Source organism: Ahaetulla prasina, chromosome 1 (genome assembly GCF_028640845.1).
Source record: "Ahaetulla prasina isolate Xishuangbanna chromosome 1, ASM2864084v1, whole genome shotgun sequence".
In the NCBI taxonomy this organism is placed as follows: Eukaryota; Metazoa; Chordata; class Lepidosauria; order Squamata; family Colubridae; genus Ahaetulla; species Ahaetulla prasina.
The window spans coordinates 161,108,407-161,135,671 of NC_080539.1; the positions used below are offsets into that span (position 1 = coordinate 161,108,407).

Genomic DNA, 27,265 nt, shown 5'->3' on the forward strand with positions numbered 1-27,265 from the left:
AGAATTTTATTGGCCAAGTGTGATTGGACACACAAGGAATTTGTCTTGGTGCATATGCTCTCAGTGTACATAAAAGAAAAGATACGTTCATCAAGGTACAACATTTACAACACAATTGATGGTCAATTGATGGTCAAGGACAGCAGCTTGTATAGGCTTTCAATGTGAAATGGGAAAAATGCGCTTATAATTTGTGAATTTGATAATTGGCAAATAAATGAATAGAAAAAAGTTAGTTTTTCTTTTTGGAATCATAGGGTAAGAGATAATTTTGTAATTGTACTTATACTGTATGTGCTGCAAAGGAAATCAGAAGCTTCTTCCTATTTCTTTTTATTCTTTCTTTTTGTGCTTTTTTATTCTTATTTTTGCTTTTACATTTTTATTAGTTTACGTTAGAGTTTATGCTTCTTGCAAAATATTTAATAAAACTAAATATTAAAATAAAGAAATATCATCTTTCCTACAGATATGATAGAAAAAAACTTTCATCTTAACAGATTCCTCACTGGTAGTCATGTACAAGCCAGTACATATGATTTAAAAGAAAGAGTTACATGTCTAAGCTTTCAGTCCTGGAATTGTATAGCAAATTAGTATTTCCTTAAAACCACAACCGGAGGTTTAGTCATAATGAAAGATAGGAATCAGTGAAAGTAAAACTAAATTCTGATTATTCTTGACTGTATGTGTGAAGAAGAATGGAACAATTTTTCATATTCCTACTTGTATATACAACATCAAATTATTTTTTGATGTTAAGGGTGAATCCAGCCACACAGAACTCTTAACTGAAGAAGAAAGATGTAGAAACAATCAGAACAAATAGTTCAATTAAAAGATACACACACACACATTTTTACTGAAATTACATAATGTTTTTATTCTGACAGTAGAAAGAAGAGATAGGAGAAGGAAGCCTATTAGCCTGAACTCTAGTTCATACATAACGTTCTTAAAAAAAACATGAAACAAAATAAATAATTAAGCTCAAATATTTTGGTATCAGAAATGATAAATTTCAATCTTGTGGGCTAAAGATTGTAAGCTTTTCTGTAGGGATGTCCTACATCTTTAAATACTGAGCAACAGGTTATGAATTTGCTTATGAAACACTGCATTTTCCCGAAGATGTAGCACTAATGCAATAAAGCATGAACTGCCATAACATGTGCATGAACAAAGACTTTATTTTAGGAATTGCCAAGGCTGACCTTGTAGTGGAATAAGAATGAAAACATTGCATAAGATGAATAGAAAGATAAAAAAATAATGGCACGTTGTGAAAAAATATTAATTTGGTTAACAAACGAAAAAATATTTTTACAAGTCTGGTGCTGGACCTTGATAGGAAAAAGAACTATTTGGGGCAAAAATAAAACGACTGTTTTGTATGCAAAATAATTCACCTGAATCATTTTTATTTTCTCATATAGAATGCATCGATTTAATCCCCATATTTCTCTACAGTCTCCCTTTTTTTTTTTTTTGCTTTAGGCACACTTGTTATAGTCCCAATTGAAAATTATTGATAATTTACATTCTTTAATTTAGCATGACCTCTATCTTATTCTGTAGAGTTACAAATATTTATTAAGATCAGTTGCAAGATATATTGAACAAGGGGCCAGATGGGCTCTGAAGCCAGTGTAAAACCTTTCATTAGCAAACTGGATCATGAACTAGCTCTCACAAGTAAACCTGTAATAAAGGACAATAAGAGGAAATAAATGAATTCATTTATTGGCTTTGCAGAGGAACAAACTGACTCACAGATTATTTAGCTTTCATATACAACAGCTTAAAATAGTTTACTGACAGTGCCGAAATTCAGATTGCTGCCTTTAAATATGTGATAACAATTTGTACCATTTTTTCCTCCCTGTGAGTACAACTGTACATTCTGCTTGATCTGTTCCACAGTCAGTTGCCCAGCATAAGTCTACAGATTCATGAAATATTGCTGCTCACCGATTTATTTATTTTTTGGGATGGCGTTTAGATCAGCGACCTTTCAAAATAGTTAGTTTCTGTTGAAGATCTTCATCGCTTGATGGGCCTTGATAAATCGCTGACAAATTGAATGGTTTTGGTATATCTATTCTGAGCTCTCCTTGGCGAACAGCTATATAGGGCCTCAGAGTATCAGCTGTCACTTTCTCAAGCCAATCGAGTAGTTTTTGGAGATATTGGAAGAATGTAGTATACTTCTCAATTGTTAAGTCAATCAACCTTTTTGTCTCACTGATGAGTGTTCCATAAGAATTGAAAAGGTGGTTGTATAACTCCTGCAACTTTGCCTTGATCTGCTGGTTTTGTTTGGCAGCGCTCTGTTTGGCTACTTTAGACCAATACCGGATTTTTTCATGTGCAGTTTTAGAAAACTCAGCAAGTTTTTCTTGGTTCTCCAAAACTTCTTTTGCTTGGTCTGTCAGGGTTATCATCAGGTCAGCAGCATCGTTTATCCATTTGGTGTGCCACTCTAGTATAGTATTAAAAAAAGTCTTCAGCCAATTGATCAATTTTTCTTCCACTTCATAATATTTGAGAGACCATCCAACGACACTTGGGTCAAAATATTCCTTCCTCAAATCTCTTATGCCGTGTAGAATGTCTTCTAACTTATTATAAATGTCGGAGAAAATATTCTGGATAATGTTTGCAATGCGAGGAGATAAATATTTTACATCACCTGCTAAGCTATTCAGGGCTTGTAAGACCTTGACAAGCAGTTGTTTTGTTTCCTCTTTCAGATCGTCATAGTTTTGAGCTTGTAACTTTCTGATAAGCTCTTCTATCTTTTGGAAGACTTGCTGAATTCCTTCTTTTAGGTCTCTTAGATGCTGTGCAAAGTCAATTTCCCGGAGACCAACAAATATCTGACTAGCTTTCTTTTGCACATGGGTTAAAAATATTTTGATCTCTGCAAGTATGTCACTACCTCTGATTACCTCAGAGGAAGCTGGGATTTTAATTTCTGCTTCATTGACAAAGGCAACCAAAGAATCAAAATATTCCTGCACTCTTGTAATGTACTGATCTACAGCTTTTGCTACTTTTTCAGTGAATATCACATAAAGTTCTTCACCAGTATGCTTCCCAGGAAGGCCTGGTACCTGGAATCTTGTTACCTTCAAAAATTCAATGGCCGAATCAATGAGACGTTTTATTTGTTTATGGTATTCTACTATTGCATTCATTATAGCATCCAAAAATTGAGCTCTAATTTGGCCATAGTCTATCTGGCTAGCTTGATCTGCAGCTTTGTTGTATAGTTTTTTGGATTCTGTCTTAATCTGTTCATATTTTCCTGTGACCTGATTTGTTACTTCATGAAGCTGTTCTTCTAGTTCACTGATACTGTTTACCGTGTTCATGTATGTTCTGTCAATATTATTTCTCAGATTATCCTTCAGTTTTGAGGCAGCAAGGCTGATTTCCATGCCTGTATATTCACGGTGGTACTTGTCAGCAGCGTAGTACAAAGCATCAGCCATTTTAGGCACCTTCTCTTTTAAACCTTCAAGTAATTCTGTGACAGCCTCCTCGTTCCAGTTGGTTTTGATTTGAATCAGTTCTGGATTTCTGAACGATATTTCATTTTTTAAGATATCCACTTCATTCCGAGGGTTAGACTGTAAATGTAAAATAAAATTTTTATGAAGGATTTTTTACTTTCTTATGGAACAAGCGATTTACTCACTGTTGCATTAAATGAAATAAATTATATTTTGGCTGATTTTATAGTATCTTGAAAGAATTTGAAATGAAAAAACACAGCATATAAAAATATAAGTAAGGTGTCTACTTCGTTGTACAAGTATTTCTTTTCAGAGCAATCATCCACCCCATAATATGGTGATTCAATTTAGTAATTGATATAGAGTTGTTAAAAATTGTAACATACCATTTCATAAAAAGTTCCCAAATGATTCAGTTTCTATCTTAAATCCTTGGCCAACACTTTGCATTTGATTTTATTTAAAATTGGATTTAAAATCCAGATAGCTAATGACAGATAGGATGGTACTGATAATTAGCAGAATTGCAACAGAACAGAAGGGAGAGGTATCCTAGGATCTTTTATTTATTTATTTGTTAAATTTATTTGCCATCTATCTGCCAATAATCTTTTGAATGGATGGATCAGGCCTAATCAGTCCATGTTGCTTTAACATGTGCTGGTACTTGTTGTATCTCATTTCACATTAATGAGTGCTAGGCTTTTTTTCTTAAAAAGAATTCTTAAACATTTCTACTAGAAATTACAGATACTAGTTCTGTTTCTATTTTTCAGTCTTTTAAAGAAATGATAATAACAAGCGGAACTACACATTTGCTGTAGTTGTATTGCAAAGGCCCTTAAGCACTGAATGGGGAAAAAATACACCACAATATCTCTCTTGTTCATATTAATCAAGGAGAGAAGCAACCTGGAACCAAGAAGAAATTTCTAAGGGTGACAGGATAGCAGTATTCCAATATCTCCAATATGTGGGGATATAAAGAGGGAGTCAAGCTATTCTCCAAACCACCTGAGGGCAGGACAAGAAGCAATGGATGGAAACTAATCAAGGAGAGTTTTGATTAGACTAGAACTAAGGAGAAATTTCCTGACAGTTAGAAGAATTAAAAGGGCCTCTGGTGGCTCAACAGACTAATGCAGTCTGTTATTAACACAGCTGCTTGCAATTACTTCAGGTTCAAGCCCCACCAGGCCCAAGGCTGACTCAGCCTTCCATCCTTTATAAGGTAGGTAAAATGAGGACCCAGATTGTTGGGGGCAATAAAAGTTGACTTTGTATATAATATACAAATGGATGAAGACTATTGCTTAACACAATGTAAGCCGCCCTTCTTGGGAGAAGGGCGGGATATAAATTCAAATAAAAAAAAAAGAATTGATCAGTGGAATAACTTACCTTCAGAAATCATGAATGCTCCAGCACCGGAAGTTTTTAAGAAGACATTGGACAACCATTTGTCTCAAATGGTATAGGGTTTCCCTGCCTCAGTAGGGGGCTGGACTAGAAGACCTCCAATGTCCCTTCCAACTCTGTAATTCTATTCTATTCTATTCTATTCTATTCTATTCTATTCTATTCTATTCTATTCTATTCTATTCTATTCTATTCCGTATTTGCATTTCATTTGCATTTGCATTTCATTTACATTTGTATTTGTATGAAATAGACTTGTAGTAAGATTGAGTAGTGCACAGCATAACTACCATGTTTCCCCAAAAATAAGACCCTGTCTTATTTTTTTTTGAACCCCTAAATAAGTGCTTGGACTTATTTTCGGGGAGGTCTTATTATTTTGGGGCACGTGGAACAAGATAGAGCTCCTCTTGCTGTCTTACCTGATTTCCAGCTCTGCATTTAAATATTTTCAGGGAGGGCTTATTTTTGGGGGGAGGCTTATTTTAGCACATGCGCTCAAAAGCCCGATTGGGCATATTATCAGGGGATGTCTTATTTTTGGGGAAACAGGGTAATAATTGGAGAAAAAGCTGTGCTGATGGCTTAACTTCTTATCACTATCAATACTAATAGTATTGAGAATACTTACGTATTCCTTAATTGGTTCAGCATTCAGGTATCTGAATGTTTAGTTTATACATATGTTTATATATGTATTTATGCACATACATATATATATAGCACATAGCACAATATTATGAACTTATTCATACTCAGTATGCCTTTTGAATTAATCCATCTCTATATGCCAACTAAATGACAGTAACTGAATACATACGGGGAGCAACATTAACATTTTACTGGCCTCTAACTAATTGTGGAGGTTCTGACAGGGCTGTTGATTAAGGGAACATTTGATTAAGGGAGCATTTAAGAATAAATTAAAGGAAATTATAGAGTTAACATTCCCTTTCATTTTTCTACTTCAGTGCCTGAACATTGGACTTCACAACAGGATGCTGAAAAAATGCCTTTGTGTAAGGAGGGACAAATCAAAGCTGCAGCTAAGGGAAAATCCAGCCCTTAGTAGGGGCTTTAATGACAAAACTACGTCCCACTGAAGTCAGTCCAACTTGGTCAGGATAAAATTGAAGGTCATTTGAACTATGGAGCATAGCCTTGATTTTAACCTTGCCTACCTGAGATTGGTAGACAAGCTTGCTATTGAGAATACTGGAGTCCAGACTGATAAGAACACGAAGAGTACCAGCTGACGAAGATGATATCAATGTAGAAACGCTTGAATCATCTCCCTGGTAGCGTATTTGGACATCCGTGAAAGTTGGACTGGTGATGTCCAGGGATGCTGTGTCCCGAACAATTCTAAAAGAGAGACAAAGTAATCACAGGATACGTTAATTGGTCATTAATACAAAGTAGCATTTTTTAAAAAATGGCCTATTATACAGGTAGTCCTCAATTTACAACAGTTCATTTAGTGGACCGTTCAAAGTTACAACGGCACTGAAAACTGTGACTTATGATCAGGGATGAAATGTAAAATACAGTTCTGTGGGTGTGGCTTGATGGGGAGGTGGTAATGTGACTGGGTGGGCATGGCCACCTTTTTTTTTTAACTTTTAAAAGCATTTTTTCTACAACCTCTTCAGCCGAATGCTTTAAATGCTTTTAAAAGCCGAATGCTTTAAATGCTTTAAATGCTTTTAAAAGCCTTCAGGCAAGCCAGCTGGGATTGCTAGAGAAAAAAGCTTTTAAAGGGTTCTGACGATCCCAGCTGAGCTGTGCGATCATCAGAGGCTTTTTTTTAACTTTTAAAAGTATTTTTTCCGCCAAAGAAAAAATGCTTTTAAAAGTAAAAAAAAAATATCTGATGATCGCGTGGCTCAACTGGGGCTGGGGGTGGAGGGGCAGGGATTTTTGCTACCGGTTCTCCGAACCATCTGCCACCATTGCTACCGGATCAGGCGATCCGGTCCAAACGGGGAGCATTTCACCCCTGCTTATGACCGTTTTTCACAGTTACGACTTTTGCAGCATCCCCATGATCACACGATCAAAATTCAGACGCTTGGCCACTGGTTCATATTTACGATCGTTGCTGTGCCCCAAGGTCATGCGATTCTCCTTTTGCGACTTTCTGACAAGCAAAGTCAACTGGGAAGTCAGGTTCTCTTGATAACCGGGTTACCAACTTATCAACTTCAGTGATTCACTTAACAACTGTGGCCAGAAAAGTCATAAAATGGGGCAAAACTCACTTAACGAATGTCTCACTTAACAACAGAAATGTTGGGCTCGATCGTTGTCCTACGTTGAGGACTAACTCAATGTAAATGGCTGAGTTACTCTACTGAATTATTAAATGGCATGACTGAGGTGGCGCGTTATGCCGACCTTAAATTGATATGATTGGAAAGAATAATTTAAAAAGTCAACGTGGGACAGTATTTCAAACAGCCATACTTGAAGCTCTGTTATTCTATCAAAGACAGTTAAAAGGAAAGTGTTGAAGGTGCTCTATAAAAGAAATAATACGGTAGGCCAAATGCAGTTCCACTGGGAAAGAATTATCCTCATTACCAGTCATAATCTTAACCCTGTCTTTACTACAGTAGTCCTCAACTTACAACAGTTTGTTTAGTGACTGTTCAAAGTTAAAACGGTACTGAAAAAAGTGATTTATGACCATTTTTCACACCTATGTCCTTTTGCTGCGTCCCTGTGGTCATGTGATCAAAATTGGGATGTTTGGCAATTGGTTCATATTTATGGTGGTTGCAGTCCTGGGGTCATGTGAACAGCTTTTGCAACCTTCTGACAAAGAAAATCAATGGGGAAGCCAGATAATGCTCATGGAGTAAGACGTAAAGACTCCTTTACATAACACTGCCCAATGGGTTAGGATTCCCCATTTATGGCGTATAGTTTCATCTATAGACTTGTTAACAAAGAGAATATATTTAGGATATAATTTGAGTCAGTCCCTGGGATCAAAGGTTTAGTCTTCCAAGTTTTTGGGTTCGTACTGGAGCCCATTCTCAGAGAATTTCTTTCTCTCCAGACTGTGTGAACTGGTTATGTGTGGGGGTTATATTTATATGGTGCCTGGTTGTGGCTTTTAATTGTTAATTAGGATGTTGATGGCTGGCCATTAAGTCATTAATTATTGTTTCCTTATGCTGCACATGGCTCCTAAATGAGGACCCAGATTGTTGGGGGCAATAAGTTGACTTTGTATATAATATACAAATGGATGAAGACTATTGCTTTGCAAAGTGTAAGCCGCCCTGAGTCTTCGGAGAAGGGCGGGATATAAATGCAAATAAAAAAAAAAGTACCTGGAAGGCTGGTGGTAAACCAGCACTCCTATTGACTGACAAGGGGCCTGTTTCCCAGGCTTCAATCATTTCTCTTCAAGAAGTGTACAAAGTGGACACGTTCATTGACTCAGATGGGATCTTGCAACATTAACCTGAGACACGTATATTTGCCTTCAATGGCGAGAGTATATTTACCTGTCACCTTCTACAATGTAGACAGCTTTATATTTTCCACTTAGGTCAGGATGAGCTAAATCATACTGTGTATTTAGTGTGAAACGGTTGCCTTCATATTTGTAGGTGGATACACCTAGAAAGGAAAGGTTTCATATGGGTGAAATCACATTTCACAAATTTAGGGTGATAACATACACTGACTTTTGCACAGTGTCCTTGAGATATATATTTTTTTGGTTTAACCATTGCCTTCAATTAATACATTTTTTAAATTGTTAATTCTTTAGTTCTAAAGTAGCTGTTATAACAACATGCATTCAGCAAAACTAGTGTCATGAATCCAGGGTTAATCATTACTTCCCTGGTCTAATCTCTTTTCACCCATATATAAAATCCAGATGGATTTCAAACTCCCCCCCCCCACAAAAAAACCCATTACTCTGCCTCATCTTACCTATGTTACATTTTAAAGTAGCAGAAGTTCCTTCAATTCACCTATCTTCCAATCAATTATATATCATTCAAAGATAAAATACTATCGAATATAACACGGATATATTTACCATCTAAGTCGTATTCCAGAAACTGCAGTGGGGAGTTTGCAGTAAAGTCAATGGAATGTTCAAAGGCCTCCTTGGTGTTCTTCAGATCTGTTTTCCAGGTAGCACTGTACAATGGGGAAGTGACCTTGACAGAACTAGACAAAGCTCCAAATTTGGGGAAGTAAATTCCAGCAGGTAAAGCAAATGTGAAAGCTGGTATCTCAATCTGCTGTTGAGGGATTGTAATTGTAGGCAGATCAAAATCAGCTATCTTGTTGGTTGCAGCATTCAGATCCACATTTATGTTGCCAAGAGAAAGTGTCTTCGGAAGAGTAAATTGGGGTATTGTTACAAGGTACTTGGGAACGGTCAGCTCAAAGTATGGAATTTTCTTTTGTTCCAGATTATTGTATTTGGTTATTACATCAACTTGGGGAAACTGTATTTTTGGTAGCAGAGGAAGACTGATATCAAATGATGTACTTTTCAACTTTTCAGGGACTTTGAACTCACGTAGGACAACGGTGTAAGATGGATTGTCAAGACCGTTTGCTTGAATTTCAGGAATCATGATTGTAAATCCATCTGCCAGTTGATTGACATTTATAGGGAAAAAATATCCATCTGGATTTTTTGTGTATACTATTTTTGTAGATGCATTCAGGTATTGCTTCTCTTCAGGTGTAGTGGTCAGATCTAATTTTAAGATGTGCCATAAGCTCCTTTCATAAACTGGCAATATATAATCTCTGAGGAAATTAATGTGTCCTCCCAAAGAAGCTGACAAGTCAACTCGAGCCTCTACATTATCATTTGCTAACTCCAAGTCATGTCCAAGGAAAAAATTAAGGATTTGGCCTTCATTCTTCCAGCTAATTTTTTGATTTCCATTATTAACAGTCAGTGAAAATGCTTGATTAACAGAAGTCTCATCAAGGAGATTATTTGGTTGGGCAATTTGTATCTGAAGACCTGCTGACATAATACCAGAAGCTAGTTCCAAAGTTACTTTGCAGATCTGATTTCCTCTAGTTCTAAGTAATGGGAAATAATTTAGATAGTTTTCTCCACTATGGTCCCATAAAGCATAAATACGATCAGTAGATGCTTCAATGGCAACATTTTCTTTTGCATCAAAATTCCAGAAGTCCCCAGAAGTTGAACTAGTCTCAAACTTCATACCTGATCGAATACCTTTAGAATTTAAATAAGTATTTGCTTCATGAACCAACTTCCCAGAAAATGATTTTCCTTCATAAAATTTACCACTGATAAAACCATTGGTTGACGTATCAGCTGAAATATAAGATATAATACTTTCTAGCTTAGCCTGGTGGACAACTGCTCCTTTAGCATTGACATAATTATTATCAATATCATAATTTACATTTATTTTTGAAGATATTATTGGTATTGTTTTGGCATTTCCTTTAAGCTCCTGTCCATAATTTACTTTCCAGCCTGGTGCAGTAATCTTTGCTGTGGTTACCACTAAAGCTTCTATGTTTTTCTTTGTGAAACCGATAGTGCTGTCATGATTTCCTTCTATAAATTTGTTTTTCAGGGATAATGCCGTTGCTAGTTTCAGACCTCTCTTCCTTGTGATGCTTGTTGTTCCAGCCAACTGATATTGTAGGGCATCAATCACAGAAATGGAGGAGGAACTCCATCGGGCAATAATATCAGTTTGGTTAAAGACGCCAGCATTTGTATTCAGGGTAATCACGCTAGATTTAAATGAGAAATCATAGGTAATATTTCCAAAGGCTGGAATAGAGATCCGGTTTGGAAGTGGGCTTACTCTATAGTTGGGAAGCTTCAGTGTTTTCAGGCCTTGGGGAATATGAAGAACTGGTAGCTCCAGGGATGGAAGAACTACGGTATATGATGGCATTGAAAATCCGACAAATGGAACAGTGAAACTTGGAGTGCTCATTTCTTTTGGAAGCACATAAGCAAAGGTTGGGAGTTCTGCTGTAAAGGGAGAGACTTCAATATTAAGCACAGGAATGGTGTAGCTCGGAATCGTGAAGATTTGCGGACTTTGGTTTACTGAAGTATCCACTTTGTATTTATCAAACTTGACCTTGGCTTGGTTGTAAGATTCTGTCAGAAACGCTAAAGTGTCGTCTCTACTTCTTTCAAAATGCTTGTTGAAGTTCACTATGTAATAATTGAGTGTTTTGTGCACACCATCTAAAGGAATTGGAAATGAGTGGACATCTTTGTTCTTTTTGTACTGAAGTTTTACGTTTAAATCAAATGATTGTTTTGGAGTTTTCAGTAACTTTTTCAGCCCTGTTTCTTCCCACAGAGAGTATTCTTGCACTTGGGGTGTCCTGATACCAAGGTAGGGAACAGATTGTTCAGGAAATGAAATAGGAATATTTAGGAATTCCAAGTTAGCATCACCATTCATGGATATAGTAGCTTCAGTACTATCTTCATTATTACCAGCAGCCAAGTTATGAGCGTATCTATATTGGTTAAATCTTCCCTCAGCTACCCACCTAACTTGCTGAGTGGAAGGACTGAGCACCAAGCTGTAATTATTTACAGACTCAATTTTTCCAATGACTTTGAACGGGAAGCTAACTTTTAAATTCATATTATTATTAGTTGATGCTTTAATTTCAAATGGTTGTATTGAAAAGGACACATCGTTATTTATTGTCCCAGCAATGCGTCCAATCAACTTAGCATTGTGTGTACCAGAGAGTTCCATTTTCAGCTGTACGAGGTTTCCTGTGCCTTGCACCTTTAAAACACTCTGTCCAAGTTGTGGAGATTCAATTGTAGACACCACCTGAAGCTTTGAAGAACTTGGCAAGTTGTATTCATACACCGCTCTTTGGTTGACTCTTAGGTACTTGGCATTTATCCTGTTTTCTGCTACAAATGCAGCTATGGACCTCTCTATGGTGACACTGACTTTTGATTCGTGGGTTCCTTCATCAGAGTAGTCATGAGCAGTCCATTTCCAGTTCCCTTTACCAGTGGAAGTAACTGATATGTGTCCAGCTTCCAATGCTGTTTTTATTTCATTGCTTAATTCAGCTTGGCTAGTGAACTGGGCCTTTGGAATGTTGAGCCTATGTGTATAAAGGGTCTTGCTGTCCATGGAAATAACCTTGTCCAGGTTGACTGTTAATTTGTTATGCAGTTCTATAGCGTTACGTGTAGTCTGGAAGGTGGCTGTTGTTTCAGCATTTCCTTGAACGGATGCTGTCAAAAAAACGACTTCACTTCCATGATCGGCTTTAAGGTACAAGTGGGTGAACTTCAGGTTTTCTTTTAGGATTAACTTTTTCATCTCAGGCGCCAAAAGGTGAGTATTTGCAGTTATGGTGAAAGCAAGATAGTCAATTTTGGATACTGCTATAGCCGAAAGAGAGGCTACAAATTCTGGGCTGTGGGCATGAACTGTTACATTCTGAAAACCAGCATTAGTAGTCAGCGTGAAGAAGGGAGATGCAATTCTGCAAGTACCAGATAGCTTTCCAAATGTAGGGACAGTTACAGTATATGGGATACGGGGTAACTGGAATTCCGGAATTTGTATATCTGGAAATTGAAATTCATCCAAGTTCAGCTTTGGAATCAATAATTCGGGAATTTGTAACTGGGGCAAGTTCATTTCAGGTAAAGAAAAGTCTGAAAAATAAAGATCCTTGATTTTCATTTCTTGAAAGTAGGTGTCAGCTGCTGGCAGCTGAAAGTCACTTGTCATTAATTGATCTATTATCCTCACAATCTTCAGTTTTATTTCATTAAAATCAATTGTATAGGAGGGAACTTTAATAATGTTTAGAATGATAAATGCAGGAGTAGTAAATCTAACTGGGATTCTGATTTCATTTAATTTCTTGAAATTTATCTGATAAGATGGCACATGAAGGTCTGTTAGTGGAATAATAAAATCTGGAGTTTGAAATGTTGCATCCTTTAAGGCTCGGAGACTAACTTCAAAAGCTGGTATGTTGATTATGCCTAGCCTGATTGCAGGAACGATAAAACCAGTTTCAACAAACTGGTTCAGCCGGTCAGCTATATCTTTTACATTGTATTTCTCTGCTAAAACACTAATCTTTTTTGAGGTAATGTCCCATTTGTCAACTAGATAGGAGACTACGGTCCTATATAGCTGGCTTGCTTTCTGAAGGTATATTTGGCATTCTGCTGGAAAGTCTATTTGGTAAATTCTTTTGCGTGCATCTTCCAGGAAATCCAAGATCTTACTTTTCAATTCCTCTATTGCTGTAGAGCTTAGAAGATCATTGAACCAGTTAACTGTTGCAGCAAGTCTACTATCTTTCCATTTCTCAATATTTTGAGAAGCCATAGCATAGACCTCTTTGATGTACTGTTTTGCAGTTTCTAATTTTTGTGGCAGCTCCAAAGCTTTAATTTCATCATTGATATTTTGAGTTGCTTGCCGAATTTTATTGTTTGTTTCATCTACAAATCTGTTGTAATCAAAGGACTTCAGCTTCTTTATCACAGAATCAAGGAAGTCATTGATACCATCCACTAGCTTTTTATAATCGTATGTTTGGAGCTTCTTAACGGCATCATCGATAAACTTCAAAATTTGATTGAAGAATGGTTTTATGTCAATTTTTTTCAACGTGATGGCTAATTGCTGAACTGTTTCTGAGATTTTCTGCTGTTTATATAATTCTATCATCTTATCCATTAGAACTTTGGCCTGGTCATCAATATTATATTTTACAATAAGTTCATGCATGCGGACTCTGAATGCATTGAGCTTCTCAGATATTTCATAATCTTCCATAAAATTTAGAAGGATGTCTTTGATTTGTTTAAGGAGTTGGTCTATTTTTTCAAATGGAATTTGTACTTTTAACTTTTCTATAATCCTTTCAGCATCAATTGTCTCTATCTGCTGCTTCAAAGTTTCTGCAATATGTTGGGCATCGAAATTCTGAATCTGATTCTTCAGTTGATCAAGTTTTTCTTGTATCTGAGCTCTGATTTTGTATGTGGCATCCACATTTTGAACCCAAGCAGCAGCGTTGCTTCCTATTTGGCTAGGGTCATACTGAGAAATAAAAGACTGGAGTTGCTGAATTGTGTTGATCATCGTCACGCTGATCTCATATTGCTTATCTAGAACTTTTATTTTTTCAACAATTTTCTCGATAAGTTGCATGATAGCTGGTCTTAAGTCATAATTCTCCTTCATATACTTTTCCGTTTCAGTCAGAAATACTTGCAGCTGAGTCAAAACATTTAGCAGATTGGCTTTAGCATTTTCCAATGTGTTTTGAAGGTCCTCAATTGTTATGCTATAATCTTTTGTGAAGGCATCCAGATTCTCTTTCAGTTTATTCACTTTACTTTCCAAATCGAAAGAGTTCACGTAGTCATTCACTTGCTGGGGAAACTTATCTAATGCTGTTTTGTATTTTCTCACAAGCTGGTCTATATTTATGCTCTTTAGATTCTTCTGAATGGACTTCATTGCAGTTAAGATGGAATGTCTGAATTGCTCATAATATGCTGGAAGTCTTTCCAAGAAAGGTAGATTGATGACATGCACATCTGCATTTTTATCATATTTGAGAGTAAGAGAGAGGCCAAATTCTTGAGGCTCGGCTACATTTTCTCTTAAATCCAGGGTATCAATTAGATTAAGTCTTTTATCATTTGTGAATGGTATCTTCATAGGAAAGTCTAGTACAGAAAGATCAGCTAAAGTTTGTCCAGTCAACTCCACACCAATATTTTCAGCATTGTTAAACACGTTAATGTCTTGGGTATATACATGGTTATTCAGCTGACTCTTTGTTTTCCAAGCACTGCTTTGTTCAGATGGAGTTAAAACAATCGTGACTTTGCTATCTAATCCAGTATTATATCTTTCCCCAGAATTGATGATGTGGTTGGTTGATCCCTGGTAATCATGGGAAAGGGCAAACGCAAGAGGTTCTGCTTTTAGCAGGAATTTGCTGTACAGTCGACCAGACTGTTCTCCCAAAAGTGCTAAGCGTCCATCTCCATTAGTATGCATATCCAAAGTAACAGTAAAGGGGGCAGCCACAGATCGTATTTCATTAGAAAAGGTTAAGAATTTGGAATCACAGTTTGTGTGGACATTGATTGTAGAAGAGAGTCCTGCAACATTTAAGTTAACTTTATGGGTAAGGGCTGCACCCTGAATGCTTGCAGCTGTGTCTGTCTTCATATGTGCAGTCAGATCTCCATAAGTAAAGATATAGGTGTGCTTTATCTCATTGCCACTATAAGCGCCTTTAATATTACCATCCAGATTTACCTTGAAGAGCTCAAGCTGCAAGCGGGCTTTGTTGTTTACATTGGCACTGCTGTATTTCAAATCATTGTTCAAGTTGGCTGTCAGGGAAGAGGGCTGTAGTTGCAGGTCCACATGATGTTTGTGGGATATGTCTGGGTTAATAGTGTGGTCCAAATTTGAAACGTAAGTCAAGGACAACCCTACAGTGTTCAGCTCATGGGTGTGTTCAAACTTCGTTTCTTTGTATGATCCTGTCAAACTGTTTGAAAATCGGAGTTCTCCATTATTTATTCTGAAGTTCAAAATATTTTTGCTGTCCACATCCAATATGCTCCCTTGATAGGTGCTCAACAGCGCTATTTCTGTGAGGGCTAGTTTCCCATCCAAGCTGAATCTTGCATTGTGTATCCCCAATCGTCCATTGGTATCAATCTTCACAGAAGCGCCAGAAGTGCCAATTCGTGCATTCATTTCATTCTGAAAGACCAGTGAGAGAAACTGCAATTTTGTTGTTGCACTGCTCACCAATCCATCCTGCTTAATACTTAGAGATGACTTATGTTCTGCTTTGTTTCTTCCATTTTCCAATGACAAGTCACTGATGAGTTCAAGGCCTTGGTTATTAACAGAGCCTGATACAAGGGCAAAATATACATTTTCAAAGTAAGTGGCCTTTAATTCGGAATGAAGGATACCCTGTTGCTTGTCTAAAGTTAAACCAAACTTATTGCTTGTTGCAAAGTTCGGGTAGGTTCCAACTGCCTGTGATGACAGTTTCAGCTGGCTGTTTTGATACTTCAAGGAAACCTCATTAGTCAGAATGTAATTCTGTATGTTTGTGGTGGACGAGAGTGTCCATGCATCCTCAGTAATTTTTTGAATCATCTGGTTAGTAGCCACAAACAAGGAAGAATCGAACTTCAGGGTTGAATCCCATACCAAATTGAGCTTATTCTTATCAGAGGTGAGAGACTGTAAGTATGTGGTTTTGGCAAAAATTGTAGCAACCTTCAATTGACCTTCTAGATTGGTAACACCAACAAGTGAATTGTCATCTTCAGTGGAATCCTGATGGGCAGACAAAGAAAACATAACTCCGACGGGGCTGGAAGCTTCCAAGGTCATGGTATTTTTGACGGTGGGAACGAGTCCATATTTGTTGACCTTGCTGAATTTAAAATTGGAATTGAGGAGGCTGTGACGGAGTGAGTTTTCATAATCATAGGTAAGTTCGTTTCTGTCGTAGCTTGCTTCTCCCTCACCTGAAATAAAATGGGGGAGAAAAACAACATTAGTAACTAAGATGCTAAGTAACTTGAGCTATTGCGATTTTAAAATGATTGCTCTCCTCATTCATTGTTCATGAAGTCTGTAATCCAAAGGTTTAAAATGCAAGAAGTATGCTTGTATACTTGAAAATAAGTTGTGCTGTATTTAATGGGACCTTGATCTGAGTAAGTGTGCACAGGGACTGACTTGAATAGGACTATTTTTTTCCTTTGACCTGCAGTGTCAAAGGAAATGCCGTTTATTTGGCAAAATTTTCAGAAGTGGTTTCAAATTGTCCTCTTTCTAAAGCTCAGAAGCAGTGGTGGAATTCAATTTTTTTTACTACTGGTTCTGTGGGCGTGGCTTGGTGGCTGTAGTGTGGCTTGGTGGGCATGGCTTGGTGGACGTGGCAGGGGAAGGATACTGCAAAATCCCCATTCTGTCCCCACTCCTGGGGAAGGATATTGCGCAATCCCCATTCCAGAGGTGAGTTTCAGCAGGTTCTGACCAGTTCTGGAGAACCGGTAGCAGAAATTTTGAGTAGTTCGGAGAACCAGTAAATACCACCTCTGACTGGCCCCACCCCCATCTATTCTCTGCCTCCCGAGTCCCAACTGATTGGGAGGAAATGGGGATTTTGCAGTAACCCTTCCCCTGGATTGGGGTGGGAATGGAGATTTTACAGTATCCTTTTTCTGCCACGTCCACCAAACTATGCCCACCATGCCATGCCCACCAAACCACACCCACAGAACCGGTGGTAAAATTTTTTGAAACCCACCACTGCCCCATTCCCTCCCCACTTCTGGGGGAAGGATATTGCAAAATCTCCATTCCCACCCTACTCTGTGGCCAGCAAGAGGTGGTATTTGCCAATTCTCTGAACTACTCGAAATTTCCTCTACCAGCTCTCCAGAACCTGTCAAAACATGCCGAATTTCACCCCTGCTCAGAAGTAATGACTGACCAAACATTACCCAGCTGCCCTTTGTCTCTAAGTCAGGATTAGAACTTTGGCTTCCCTGCTCCAAGTCCAGCACTCTGAAGCATTAGACCCAAACTAGCTTGCTGAGCGGGATTGATAACAGATTCTATTTATAGTAGATTATTTGGGCATTATTATTTTTTAAAAGGCATGCAACGATTGCTTAGACATTTCACTGAAAACTTAACAATAATGTTAATTTAATTCAACGTATGAGCGCAGTTTTAACTTGTTTGACATTTTCGCACATGGGATTGACATGGGTGTTAGCTGTAGCAAATGACAGATGACAACAACTTCCTTTTAAATCTATGGCATTTTTTTCTTGCAAAATACAGCATGTTTAAACCTGATGTTCATATCTTGAGGTAGAAATACTTTTGCATGACCTCTTTTGTATATTTATAAACATACAGAAGCAAGTGAGCTATGGCAGCATATAGCTGGGCACTGGAAATAAAAATTCAATCAATATTATGTAATAAATAATGGGCTAGGTTTGAATTTTGAACCTCCAAATTTAATGATGTTCTTGCCTCATGATCAAATTCAAGTGTTATTTGAAACCAGAGGCAGGCAGTCTGTGGCCTGAAAGATGTTGCTGAAAACAGCTTTCACAGTCCAGCCACATGCTGGAGGTGAGAAGAAATGCAGAAATTATGGGGACTTTAGTTGAGTAACATTCTGGAGAATTGTTCCATTCTCCTGCACAGACTGAACTGAAGCTATAGATGAACATTAGTCAGAAAGCATTCTAATTCCAGCATAGATACAAGCAGGAGAACACAAACTTTCATTTTCAACCAACTGCAGTTTATCCTATCTAAACTGGCCAAGATTTGAAATCATTTTCAAATTTTGATTTCTGATCCTGGCTTGTTTTATTAATAAACCATTAGTTAAAAACTAATATGGATTCAAGCCAGTGGTGAAATCTGAACCAGTTTAATACTGGTTCGCTGACTGCTCATGCGCGCTGCATGTGCATGCGCAGTGCGCACCACGCACCAAATGTGAGGTGTGCACACGTGCAGTGCACGCCAAAAGGAGGCATGAGGTAATTAGAACAGCGCGGGGGGGGGGGTGTGATCAGCTGTGGCGAAGGTTTTTTTTTCTTTCTTTAAAAAGCACTTTTTTTAACAACCTATTCGGCCAAAGAGGTTGTAAAAAAATGCTTTTAAAAATAAACAAAAAGGCTCTGATGATCAGGCAGCTCAGCTGGGATCGTCAGAGCCTTTTTTTTAACCTTTTAAAAGCTTTTTTTTAACAACCTCTTCGGCCACAGAGGTTGTAGAAAAAATGCTTTTAAAAGAAAAAAAAAGCCTCTAATGATCGCGCGGCTGACCTGGGCATGGGGTGGGGGCAGGGATTTTTGCTACTGGTTCTCTGAACCACCCGCCGCCATCACTACCGGATCAGGTGATCCGGTACAAAATGGGAGCATTTCACCCCTGATTCAATCATATAGCAAGAAAGGCATCATTAGTAGGAAATGAGATGGAAAGATTGCCTCTTTCCTGCTGTATCAGAACAGAGGGAACAAGGCCAAAACCTGAGGTTTATATTGTAACATGAACTATATGATTATTCTCAACTTGCTTCCATTTAGATCAGGGGTGTCAAATTCACGGCCCACCGACCAGATGCGTCATGCGCTGGCCACGCCCACCCCTGTTTTAACGAAGGGAAAAAAGTCACGGTACGTCATATGATGACAACGTGACGCCGTGAGTTTGACACCCTGATTTAGATGTATTCCGTTACTTTTGCCAAATTCTTGTGAGAAGTTTTATATCAGAATAAAATATTTTATTCTTTATATTGTTTTCATCTTCCCTTAAAACATTAACAAAATCCACCATGGACTGAGAATCAGCGTTTCCACTAGATAATTGACAGTCAGGCTAAAGCTACGTTAATCAAGTAAAAATAGCAAACGGGAAAATCTTTTACTTAAATTTTCTCAGATCCCCAAATAAGTTTCCCAGACCCAATCCACATATCAAAGGATAAGGTGTGCAAGCACAAATAGTGTTAATTAAATTACATCTCCCAGAAGAACTGCATGTTCACAAGAATAAACATCATAAATAACATACCTACACATACATACGCACACGCCCCTCAAGTAACACACTAGAATCAGCACATAGACACTTCTACACCCAGGAAAGCTCCCCTTGTGGAGCCCAGCTCTGGCTCGACACATGACGCTACAGGGATCTGGATCATGGGAACAGCCCCTAATCAAAGATCCAAAGGGGTGAATTATCGAGGACTTGTTCGAAGGGTTCAGGGATCTGTGTTTGGGAAGCATGGGAAGGAGATCATCACGCTGGAGGGAGATGAGGGCTGGGCATCATGAAGAGCTGCTTTACTTTCGGGATTTGGCAGATGACATGGCAGCTGAGGCTGTCAGACGAGGAGGGAGAGAGCGGCCCGGCATCCAATCAACGGAGCAGTTCATCCACGGGGTGGGGCATGAGCAGCGCGGGATGTTTAAAAGGGGCTGAGAGGCAGAAGCTGTCAGCGCTGACTTTATACAGAAAGACCTTGACTATTACTGAGACCCAGTTTGCAGCAGACCCAATAAACGAAGTCACGGCGGAAAAGAAAACCAAGTTGGCTTGTTTCTTCTCTGGGCGTTTGACACAACTGTGACTGAGCTAGCCAAGACCCCTATAAAACAACGTTGCTGTACCCCATTTCTCTGCAGCTGCCTCTAAAGGCGAAGTCTCTGCTTTTAGGAATAATATTTCTTCTTTCCTTAAAGGTGTCTGGATATCATTTTTATTTATTCTTGCACAAGCCTGGCTCGAGTTAGAACCCCAAATTATTCTTCTGACATTCTCAGTCATTGTGCCCTCTGAAACTTAAAATACAATGAGGGTACCAGTTTGAAGAAGACTACACAATGTTAGAGGGCACGGTGGCTCAGGGGCTAGGATGTTGAGCTTGTAGATTGAAAGGTCGGCAGCTCAGAGGTTCGAATCCCTAGTGCTGCGCTTTTGGTGTTGAGTCATGCCGGCCACATGACCACGGAGACGTCTTCGGACAGCGCTGGCTCTTCGGCTTTGAAATGGAGATGAGCACCGCCCCCTAGAGTCGGGAACGACTAGCATGTATGTGCGAGGGGCACCTTTACCTTTACCTTTACCTTTATACAATGCTAGGTGATCTTGGGCAGACACACGATCTAAAAAGCCTCCATCTCTCTTGTATGACAGTAACTTCTGATTCAGAACCTTGCTCCAAAATCAGGCACAAGATTGTGCACTACTTTATAATAGGAGTATTGTACAGCTTTTTTTTTTTCCCCACACACCTAATATGCTTTTTTAAAAAAAGGCAACCCGTGTTTATGCAAATATGCCAACCAGGCTGTTAGAGTTCTCTGCATGAACAGTCAGGACTTAATATATTGAGTTCATTTTCAGAATCTAATAATCAAATAGTAAGAATTATTATACTTGGGGAGAAATTCATTAAATTAAACTGTGTAAACATAAAACGCTAAAACCATTCATACTGGTTTTGTGCATTCAGAGCAAAGAGTCCGTGACTTTTGAAAACATAGGAAACATGGGAAGACATAACAGATGCTTAATTAGTTGCTTTTATAACACTAATTGATGCTTACCTTGTATGTTATACGAAAGTAAGTCCAAAACAGAATCAGCTTTTATAAAGTATCTTGTTTTCAGACTGTACGCATCTTTTGTGGTGTTAGCTAAAGAATAGAAGCCGGACCAATTGTAATAGTTGTTGTACAAGTTGGAAGTGATCTCAAAAGTGCCCAACAAAGGTACCCGAAATGTGTAATCATCAGGGATGTGGAATTGCGGAATTTTATACTCCTGCGATGGAATATTTAATCTCAGTGATTCCACCACCAGTGCTGGTGCTTTTAGAGTCTTGGGTAAGCTTATGTCCTGTGATGATCGTCCACCGAATGGCACCGGGATAGTAATGAAAGTACTGTCTTTATTCCAAACGTATTTAATCTTGCCATCACTGAAACACAGAATTAGCCATTGTAAGTTTAAAATATTCTTCTTCAAAACATGTCCATTTTAAAAGACAGCAGACAAAGCATTGTTAATAATCTTGCTTAGAAAAAATCCCAAAGTCATCTCTTGAAGAGAACACCACTGAAGAAGTGGTTAACTATTGCTTTTACTATCTATCTATCTATCTATCTATCTATCTATCTATCTATCTATCTATCTATCTATCTATCTATCTATCTATCTATCTATCTATCCAGTGGTGGGATTCAGCCAGTTCGCACCACTTTGGGAGAACTGGTTGTTAACTGTCTGAGCAGTTTGGCAAACTGGTTGTAGGAAGAAATCATTAGGGCAGAGAACCGGTTGTTAAATTACTTGAATCCCACCACTGTATCTATCTATCTATCTATCTATCTATCTATCTATCTATCTATCTATCTATCTATCTATCTATCTATCTATCTATTCTCTCTCTCTCTCTCTCTCTCTTTTCCCCGGAATGCCATCCCACAACACTGTCAAATTATTTACTAAGACTGTATTACTATTATTCTTCTCATCCTTCCTAGTACCTATCTCTTCCCACTTACGGCTATAACCATGTTGCTTGTATCTTTACAATTTATATTGTTTTATTGTTTCCTAGTATGATTTGATTGCTTATTAGTATCCTTTGATTATCACTAAGTGTTGTATCTTATGATTCTTGACGAATATATTTTATTTTTTTCTTTATGTACACTGAGAGCATATGCACCAAGACAAATTCCTTGTGTCCAATCACACTTGGCCAATAAAGAATTCCATTCCATTCCATTCCATTCCATTCCATTCCATTCCATTCCATTCCATTCCATTCCATTCCAGTCCAGTCCAGTCCACTCCACTCCACTCTACTCTACTCTGTTTTATTCTATTCTATTCACATCAATTTCAATGCTTTCCCGATATGTGGACTTCAGTCTCCAGAATTCTCATTAAAGGGTGCAGATTTGGGGGAGTTGAAGTCAATAGTACTGATTGCCTTCAAATAGGGCAGGCCTGTCAAACTCGCAGTCTGTGGGCCGGATGCATCATACACTGACCATGCCCATGCCCGGTTTAGCGAAGGGGAAAAAAGTCATGATACATCACATGATGCTGCCGTGACGCCGTGAGTTTGACACCCCTGAAGTAGGGGAAAGCTAACTTGGAAATTCCCATGAGGTTTGCCAGCACCAGACCAAAAAACAAGCAAACATATTTTGCTTTACCTTTTAAAGAAAAGCTCTTCAGGAATGGTGATTACATCTATGATTTGAAAGTCAAGTTCTTGAAGTTTACTTAATTTGTCCTGTAAATTCTGGGCATATGGAATATCTTTGGATGTCTTTTGCAGCCAAGTATTGGTTGCCTGAAAAAATCATAGTAAATTATCACAATGCAAGCATCTTACATTTAGGAACAATTCAAACAGTTCAAACCAGGGATAAAATGCTAAAAACAGCGAGGATATGGGCTCATGTGACATTCTCCAGTTGTGTGCAAACTGATGCACACCACGTTTGCTTTCTGCACTGCTGAAATATGAGAGAAGAACCTACACGAGAGTCTCTTGTCCCAGGTGCTGCAACAACTCAAGTTACAATTTTCATGGAGAGGAAGCCACTGCATCATCTCCACACTCTAGGGTCCCTGGCTTCCTGATCTCTAATATTTCCATTGTCAAAATTGCGCTTGGTTACAATTGGACCTTGGCCTTCCCTGGAAGATACTGACACCTCCTACAGCTAGAACATTCAAATAATCTGAAATTATCAACTGTACCAGATACTTTAACAAATGGCAACTACGACAGACACATCTACTTACCACAATAAAATGTGAAATGATGTGCCGGAGTGTCATGTCAGTATTAGCTACTTTGTGATCCAGAAATCCATTTGCCTTTTTCTGCAGAGCCTTTGAATAACCTTTCAGATCTCCAGGCAGATTGGCAGATATTCTCTTCAAAGCAGCGCTAGTGCCTGAGTTCCATTGAATCTCCACTTTTTCTGTATCTGAAACCCAGAACGAAAGACCCCCCCATATTATTTCCTGGATTATGAAATTGAAAGGAAAAACTCTTACCAGTTTCCATACCGATAATTAGTCTGATGAGGTGAGGTAGAGCTTATATGTTGAAAAGACACAGAGAGGAACACAGAGAACCATGCTAGAGATCACATTTTATCATGCAAAGGTCTGTTTCCAAATAACTCAATTCCATGACACACACATTTGTGAAGTGTTCCATATTTTGGAGTTATGAAATGTAGACTACCTCCACAATGGTATACTGCAGGCAACGTTCTATCTTAACAGAGCAGTTAAAAGTCCATATACACAAGGCAACTGAACTGGATAATGAATCCCCCATGGTCAAAACTATTCAACTCCTGGGCTAGAGTTGTGTGATATACATATTTTGATTTAATGACAAATTGTACCCTTCAGGCTTGAATGCCCTCTCTATAGGGGACTGGAAGCTAAAACATATGATGAACAGTTTTAAGTACTCGATATGGCTAGTCTAGTGAAGAGAAGGACCGGGGAGACATGATAGCATGTTCCAATATTTGAGGGGCTGCCATAGAGAGAAGGGGTTCAAGCTATTTTCCCAGGAACCTGAAGGCCAGGCAAGGAATAATGGATGGAAGCTGACCAAGGAGAGATTCAACCTAGAAGCAAGGAGAAATTTTCTGACAATGAGAACAATCAATCAATAGAACAACTTACCTTCAGAAGTTGTTTGAGCTTCATCACTGGAGGCTTTCAAGAAGAGATTGGACTGCCATTTGTCAGAAATGGTATAGGGTTTCCTGCTTGGGCACGGGGTTGGACTAAATGACTTACAAGGTCCCTTCCAACTCTGTTAATCTCTTAATGTATGCCACTACAAAGATTTGAGCTCCAGTAGGCAGTCCCCTGAAGGGGCTGGACAAAATTGGGGTGTGATTGGAAAAGTGTTGTCCTACATACACAAAATCAGAAGGCTGAGGTTTTTGTTGTTGCTGTTTGTTGATGAAAATATTTCATTTCGTGAAAGAAACCTACCATATCTTAAGACAATCCTCTCTGAAACCGATGAGCCATATGAGGTAGCTGAGGAGTCAATCTGGAATATTACTGCATTACTTGACTGATGGAGGGATATATCTGTTTTAGCTTGAGTCTGTAGGCGGGGAATAGAGATTGCCGCTTCCAAAGATGTTTCTCTCCCAGCAGCAGAGCTGGTAGAAGCAAATCATAAAAAAGAAATACAGTCATTATATATAACTATACATACTGTATGTATACATACATGTCTATCTCTCTATCTCTCTATATCTATCTCAAGTGGCTGCTCACTTACTTTCAGGGACTCTAGGTGACTTACAAACAATAAAAATAAGCCCAATACAAAAATAGTAAAAACAATAACCTTCACACACCCCCGGCAACAATAGGCAAGTATTTATGCTACCATTGATGCTTTAATTTCAAAATGGCTAGGGAAGTGGGTGATGAACATATCCACTGTAATCTCAGATATTCCAGAGTTTACTGATGTAAATGATTACCAGTTCTGTCAGGGTATAAGCTACAACAATCATTATACTAGGTTTTAAACAGTGTGATTGTATGTTAAAAGCTAATGTCAGAATGCAAAACTGGAGAACAGGATTAATGTGTAGGAGTCTCAGACTTTTCCATACCAAAATCAACAGAGGCAATGTTTTCTGAAGCCCAGAATTATTCTGGGAATGGCAATGCTAGCAGTACATTAGAAAAAGTATTCAGACAACACTGCAAATTATTTTCACAAAAGCAAAATTATAATACCACCATCATACAGTCTGACAGGGCTCTTTCATATACGACCCATTTATGCTAGTTTGACACAAGCAAAGTAATGCTATAATTCATGTTGGTGTCTCTTCAGCAATAAAATAATTTTTTCCCCAGTTTGACTGCAGAGCACTTCAATTTACATTTGTTTCCTATTTGCTATACTCTGCTTCCCCTATCTGAGCTTCTCGGTAGCTTCCATAAGCAACTTCAATGATAAACCCTACTTTAAGCCTTCTACAGAATTAAGTTTCAAGCCATTTTCACAATCCTTGTAAAAAAAAGATGTCCCTGTTCGATTTTTGGTCCTTATATAAATAGCATGCTCTAATTTATTTTTATTATTTATTTATTTATTTATTTATTTAATTTATTTATTTAATTTATTTATTTATTTTGTTGAGTACGAATACATAAAATGAATAGAATTAAAGGGAACATTAGGACAGGGACGGTAGGCACGCTGGTGCTCTTATGCACGTCCCTTACAGACCTCTTAGGAATGGGATGAGGTCAACAGTAGACAGTCTTAGGTTAAAGTTTTGGGGATTTTGGGATGAGACCACAGAGTCTGGTAGTGCATTCCAGGCATTAACAACTCTGTTACTGAAGTCGATGCTTCTTGCATTTATTAGTTTGCATTTAAATTTGCACACTCTTTCCTTCCTCTGGCCTCAACCTTTTTTCTCTGCTACTCACTGCTTTACATAGAGTGTTTCTGTTATCTGCAAACATGGATGCAGTTGCTAGGGAAAACTCCTTGCTGTAAAAACTACCAATTCATATGATATCATCATAGTTTTCGGTGGGAATTTATATGCCTCAAATCAGAGGTAGTATTCAGCAGATTCTGACCAGTTCTGGAGAACCGGTAGTGGAAATTTTGAGTAGTTTGGAGAATCGGTAAATACCGCCTCTGACTGGCCCCACCCCCATCTATTCTCTGCCTCCTGAGTCCCAGCTGATCTGGAAGAAATGAGGATTTTGCAGTAACCTTCCCCTGGAGTGGGGAGGGAATGGAGATTTTACAGTATCCTTCCCCTGCCATGCCCACCAAACCATGCTATGCCCATCAAGCCATGCCACAGAATCAGTAGTAAAAAATTTTTAATCCCACCACTGCCTCAAATCCCCCATTGTTAGTCAGTTTTAGCCTCATTTTGTAACTCTTTCAAAAATGATCAGCACAATCGAGAAGAAAAGTATTGGAAATAAAGATTGGGAGTTAGAGCAAAGTTATTTTCCCCTTTTCTGTGTGGAATGTGGATGATAGGATTTTTGCTGCCATAGTTTGGGAGATAGCACACTGATCGATGATACTGACATTCTGTTCTGAATCAATTGAAGGAAGCGCTGCCTAGTCACACAAGTTAAGACCACTGTACAACCAACTCCAAATCACTTGAAATTTATTGGAGAGTTTGCCAAGTGGAATTGCTCATAGGGATTCTTTCCCCACCCCTGTATGCAGTCAACAGGATTTTTACAACATGAGTTAAGAAATTAAGGCCTATTTGCATGCTATCAGCCTTGGTATATCTGTAAGAATTCGGAAGGGGGAAAGTATCATTACCTTAGGCTTCCTGTGATGGTAATTTCAGGACTTTTCTTGTTGATTATGTCTAAGATAAAGGCAACTGCTTTCTTTTCTTGATTGGAGGAATCGATAATTTTAAGATTGGTGCCAAAATTGATGTTGAAACCAGGGGCCTGGAAGTCACTGGTAAAGATTTTTTTGCCTCGATTGAATGTAAAGATGATTTTGGCTTCACTTTCTTTTACACCTGAAACACACAATGATAATTGATTTATTACAAGTGTGGTCCGTTAAAGTAAATGGTCAACATCAATGCAGTTCAAAATGTCTTTCAGTTCAAATATTAAATACTTAAA

At 38.3% G+C, this 27,265-nt stretch overlaps 1 protein-coding gene across 1 annotated transcript in view; it reads right to left on the reverse strand.

Annotated features, from left to right (window-relative positions):
* Positions 1-871: 871 nt before the first annotated feature.
* The window catches only part of APOB (apolipoprotein B), a 59,843-nt gene continuing 33,449 nt past the window's right edge, over positions 872-27,265 (reverse strand). Inside the window, exons 20-28 of the mRNA XM_058179574.1 lie at positions 26,946-27,156; positions 24,599-24,774; positions 23,375-23,562; positions 22,777-22,916; positions 21,154-21,527; positions 9,004-16,521; positions 8,459-8,573; positions 6,122-6,305; positions 872-3,635 (exon numbers count right to left, since the gene is read on the reverse strand). Of these exons, the coding sequence (XP_058035557.1) occupies positions 2,004-3,635; positions 6,122-6,305; positions 8,459-8,573; positions 9,004-16,521; positions 21,154-21,527; positions 22,777-22,916; positions 23,375-23,562; positions 24,599-24,774; positions 26,946-27,156 (10,538 nt within the window). The 3' untranslated portion in view covers positions 872-2,003. The remainder of the gene's footprint in view (positions 3,636-6,121; positions 6,306-8,458; positions 8,574-9,003; positions 16,522-21,153; positions 21,528-22,776; positions 22,917-23,374; positions 23,563-24,598; positions 24,775-26,945; positions 27,157-27,265) is intronic.